The sequence below is a fragment of the Lolium perenne genome, chromosome 4, assembly GCF_019359855.2.
Source record: "Lolium perenne isolate Kyuss_39 chromosome 4, Kyuss_2.0, whole genome shotgun sequence".
Classification (NCBI taxonomy): domain Eukaryota; kingdom Viridiplantae; phylum Streptophyta; class Magnoliopsida; order Poales; family Poaceae; genus Lolium; species Lolium perenne.
The window spans coordinates 115770040-115774841 of NC_067247.2; the positions used below are offsets into that span (position 1 = coordinate 115770040).

The window sequence follows — 4802 nt, forward strand, 5'->3', positions numbered from 1 at the left end:
GTGAGATAACCACATCACTTTTGTTCACCTGTCGTGCTTCAGTGCATGGACATGGACGCCTTGCCTCATGACTCGCGTCCCCATCGGGGCAAAGACCAAATCCGCGATAAACGAGAGCCGGCACTATTCCTTGCGGCAAAATGCTGGAGCAAGAAAGCTCCATAACAGAAACACTGACCATTCCTTCCACGAGGGCGTCGTGGGAATGTCATGACCACTATACTTTGTGTGCCAAGGTAAACCCTAGGACATGTCTGGTCCGGATAGCAGCGTCGTGTTGACAGTGTTTCCCTTCTTGAAGGGGCTGCTAGTATGGGGCGCATCCAGGTGCTTGGAGTGTGGTAGGCCATAGACGGAGGGCGCAGCAATTGCGAGACATCATGTTTCGCCACTTCGACATTGCTTCATTTCTTTTCTTTTGAGGCAAGTTTGTGCTGCTGCCTCTGCAATATCTTTGTTTTAGACTTTTTTTTATCGTTGTCGTTTGTTATATTAATATAACCGGATCAAAACCTCTTTCAATGATTCAATCTCTGTTCGAAGCATGAATGGCCTCGAGATGAAGCTATAAACGACAAGAACCAGTTGAACTCAAAAGGCAGACTAAGGGTGTGTTCGGTTGGAGGAACCAAGCAGAATGTAATAGAATGGTTCTACACCTGAGACTCATTCTTGTGTTCAATTGGGCTACTGGAATGGAACGCACCGGTTCCTCAACGAATATTCTCTCTAGATGCGAAATACGCTGGTTCCACCGAATCGATGGAACACACTGGTTCAACCTCTTTTCCTCACCTCATCTCTCTCACCGACCTCGCCCCCGAAAAAACTCCACCCGAGCTGACCTCCTCATACCCTCGTCTCTCTCCTCTATCTATTTCTGGCGGCGCACGGGAGGTGATGCGAGGCTGGCGATGGGCGACCTAGGCGGCGGCAGAAGTCAAGCAAGCGGTGGCGGTGGGTTGGCAGGCAGCAGCGGCATCGGGCGGGCAGGCAATGGTGGCGGCGGGCGGGCAGGCAGCAACGGTGGCTGGTCGGCAGGCAGCGGCGGCGACAACGGGCAGGCAGGCAGCGGCGGCGCCGGGTCGACAGGCAGCGGCGGTGGGTAGGTGGATACTTCAAGCTTCTATGCCATGTTCTAGACAATTTGGAATGATTAAATTTGTATGACCTTTCATGTACTGTGACTATTAGTATACTTGTATGATTAAAAAAATTCTATCTTTGATGCTATATATTGTTCTATTGTGATTATATGTTGTTGCCAAAATTTTAATTATATGTTGTTGCAAATAAGAACAACTCAAAAACGAGGTAATCTCACCTAGCATAGCAAAGAGGTGAGCTGGAACAAATTCTAGTCACTCCATTCCAGTTTATTTGGCCTCAACCGAACACAAAACAGAACCGCTCCATTACATTTTTTGTCCCAACCAAACAAAGAATGAAACCAACCCAAAACAGAACCGCTCCATTACATTTTTTGTCCCAACCAAACAAAGAATGAAACCAACCCATTCCGTTCCACTTCGTTCCCGAGCCGAACACACCCTAACAGAACATCTCCGAGTTCTCCTCAATTGGAGTAACACTCACTATACACATGATCTTAAGCAGCTGGATAGACGAGCTTCACTTTGGCAACAATTTTTGCATACACTGCAGGTCAACAGAAACACAGAAGCAGAGATGCGTAGAAAGCGAATTAACAGATGATGACAGTGCTATGAAAGAACTGTGGGCAATCACCATCTTATTATTATAGTATCAACAAATGCAGAAACATGAGGCATAAGAACAAACACCTCGGCTGCATCAGCAGTAGCAGCAGCAACCGGGTGGTGGCAAGCATATCCGAAAAAAATTGAAGAACACTATAGTAACTAGCAGCGGGTACCAGCTGAGCTACGGTTGCTCTGAAGAAGCAAGCACCAGCAGAGCAGCTACGAGCTGGACCCCTTCTCTCTCGCTATCTCTAATCCTCCTGCCACTGCCACTGGGAGTGACAGTTAAATCTTACTTACTTACACTAGTGTGGACTGACTGATGGAAGCTAACTAATATGAACAAACGGAACCCGACTATTGCTAACTGTAGACGGAAGGGAAGATTCCGGGGATGCCTGAAGGCTCCTCCCTCTGGCAACAACTTCCTCTGTCCATGTCCTCTGCTTTCTTTCTTGCCCACCTCCGGGAAACGTGGAGGTGTTGGGCAAGTGTGCGGCTCGATCGGGTCGATCAGGCCTGGGATTCGAGCTCGCTGGCGGTGATGAAGGTGCCGTGGAAGCCGTAGGGCACGCGGGACGGCAGCTGGATGGTGGCCTCGAGGCGCATGTCGGCGGCATTGACGACGAGGAGCTCGGAGGTGCCGGCGACCTCGTCGTGCACGAAGGTGAGAATGTAGCCGTCGTCCTCGCCGCGGGACAGCGCCGGGTCCATGGGCACGAAGCAGGGCTCGCCGCCGAACCGGCCCTCCCCGTAGTCGAACTTGGTGAGGTCGCCCGTGGCGAGGTCGACCTTGGCGAAGCCGGACACCTTGGGCCAGGGCTCGGCGACGGCCAGGTAGGCGTAGCGCGTCTTGCGGCCGAGGAGGTTGGAGTTGACCATGCCGACCTCGAGGTTGACCTGGTCGGCGGGGGCCAGGATGGGGCGGCGCGTGGATTCGCCGGTGCGCGTGTTGAGGCGGATCTCCGTGAGCACGCTCTGGAGCGGCACGTCGGAGTCGTTGAAGATGGAGTCGGCGGGGGTCATGCAGGAGCCGATGACGACCACCTCGTCGGTGGCAGGCTCCTCCCACGCGTTCCAGAGGTGGAAGCAGAAGCAGTCCGGCACGTCCACCCAGACCATCTCCGAGGCGTCGGTGGCGCGCTTGGGGAGGATGCCGAAGCGGGAGGTTTTGGCTTTGTCGAGGACCACGGGGGAGCCGCCGCGGAGCATCTCCTGCAGCTTGAACACGACCTGGTGGTCGGGGACGACCACGAAGTTCTGGGTGATTGCGAAGTCGTGGATCATGGTGGGCTGGTCGAGCGGGATCTCCACGTCGGGGGACTTGGTGCCGTCGGCGGCGAAGTAGAAGTACTTGAGGTAGGGCTTCTTGATGACGTCGTAGCTGAGCGCGTGGAGGTCGCCGGTGGCGGGGTCGAGCTTGGGGTGCGCGATCATGGGGCAGGACAGCTGGCCGGCGAAGTCGTAGCGGCCGACGGTGGCGAGGTCCCCGTCGGCGCCGACGCGGACGTGGTACGGGATGTCGTCCTCGGACATGGCGAGGAGGTGCCCGTTGAAGTATACGAGCCCCGCGTTGGCGACGCCCGTGCCGCGGGACGGGTCGACGAGGCCGCAGGCGGCGCGCGCGTAGAAGAGCGCGAGGCGCGCGATGCCCGAGTGGCCGTGCAGCTCGCCGATGGCCTTGGGGAAGATGGGCTTGCCGAGGGCGCGCTCCTGCGTGAGGCGCTCGGTGGCGGTGAAGCGGGACGCGTAGGACTCGGCGGCGCCGTTGCGGATGCGCAGCGCGTGCACCATGCCGTCGCCGTCGAAGAGGTGGTGCCCGGCGACGGGGTCGAAGTGCGGGTTGGCCCCGTTGCGCGCGTACACGCCGTCGATGAAGGGCGGGATGCGGCCGGTGACCGGGAGGGCGTGGGTCGGGGGCGTCTCGCCGACCGGGGCGAAGTTGCCCGCGATCTGGACGGCTGGGTCGACGGTCTTGGAGAGGCCGTGCGGGCGCTCGAGGATGTTGGCGATGAGCCCCTCCTCGAAGGCGTCCAGCGCCATGCCCGCCGCGCGCTGGAAGAGGTTGAGCTTCTTCTTGTCGTCGCGGCGTACGGGTGCTGGTGCCTTGGGGGCGGCAATGGCGGGCTTGGCCGGGGAGAAGTGGGACGGGACCGGCGCGCGGGTAGCGGCGCCCGATGGCGCGGAGCTGACGGCGCGGGCGGTGACCCTGACGGAATTGGGCCGCCCCGTGGACGGGCGCGGCGTGTGCCGGTGTATGGAAACAGAGGTGGGCGCTGTGAGTGTCTGCATCGGGGAGGATTTGGTGTGGTTTACGGTGGAATTGGCGTGGGTTTTGGGGGAGTGCGAGCGGAGGGAGTGATGATCGTCGCTGGTCTGGAAGGACCGAAGGATGGTTGTGAGTTGAGTTGGGAGGGCTAGCGCGAGCCTATATATAGCGATTGGACTTGAGCAGGAGGCAGGGGAAGGAGGGAAGCGAAGCGAGATGATGGAGGGAGAAGGGGACGCGAGACGACGCGGGCGTGGTAGTGGGAGTTGTAGGCGGGGCGCGTGCTGGTGGGGTCATGGACGGTTTGTAGTGGAGGAGTCCAAGAGGAATTGTTGACACGGTGGGAGGGGGAGGGCGCCCACGTGGTGCGCTGCGGGGGGCGGCAGGGGGGACGAGCTGACTGGGACGTGCCCGCCCGCCCCAAGGACCACTGCCTTTGCTGCGCCGCTACTGCTCTGTCCTCTGCCATGCGTATATTTACCTTGGCTTCTCTTCCCTTCCAGGTTTTTAATGATGGATATTTCGCTCTGTGTTTGGCCATGTCCAGCGGCCAAACATCCGGCAGTCTATTTTGATCCGCCTCGATAGCACGATAGGTAACAGCATCTCTAGCACGTTGGCTCCCAACGCCGAAATCTGGCGTTGTTAGAGCATCTCCAGTCGCGTCCCCCAAACCGTCCCCCAAAGCGCGCCGGATTGAGCGTTTGGGGGACGTGTTTTGTTCGTGCCGCGTTTGGGGGACGTCGCTCCCCAGCCGCGTCCTCCAAACGCCGCCCCCAAACATTTAAAATAATTTTTTTAACACATAA

At 58.0% G+C, this 4802-nt stretch overlaps 1 protein-coding gene across 1 annotated transcript; it reads right to left on the reverse strand.

Moving 5' to 3' along the window:
* Window positions 1-1727: 1727 nt before the first annotated feature.
* LOC127293692 (9-cis-epoxycarotenoid dioxygenase NCED3, chloroplastic-like) lies at window positions 1728-4109 on the reverse strand. Its single transcript, XM_051323332.2, has one exon. The coding sequence runs from the start codon at window positions 4014-4016 to the stop codon at window positions 2238-2240; it is 1779 nt and encodes a 592-aa protein (XP_051179292.1). The 5' UTR covers window positions 4017-4109; the 3' UTR covers window positions 1728-2237.
* Between the last annotated feature and the right edge of the window lie 693 nt (window positions 4110-4802).

Coding starts and splice junctions, on each gene's coding strand:
- LOC127293692 (XM_051323332.2), bottom strand. CDS start 4,016: ATGCAGACACTCACAGCGCCCACCTCTGTTTCCATACACCGGCACACG.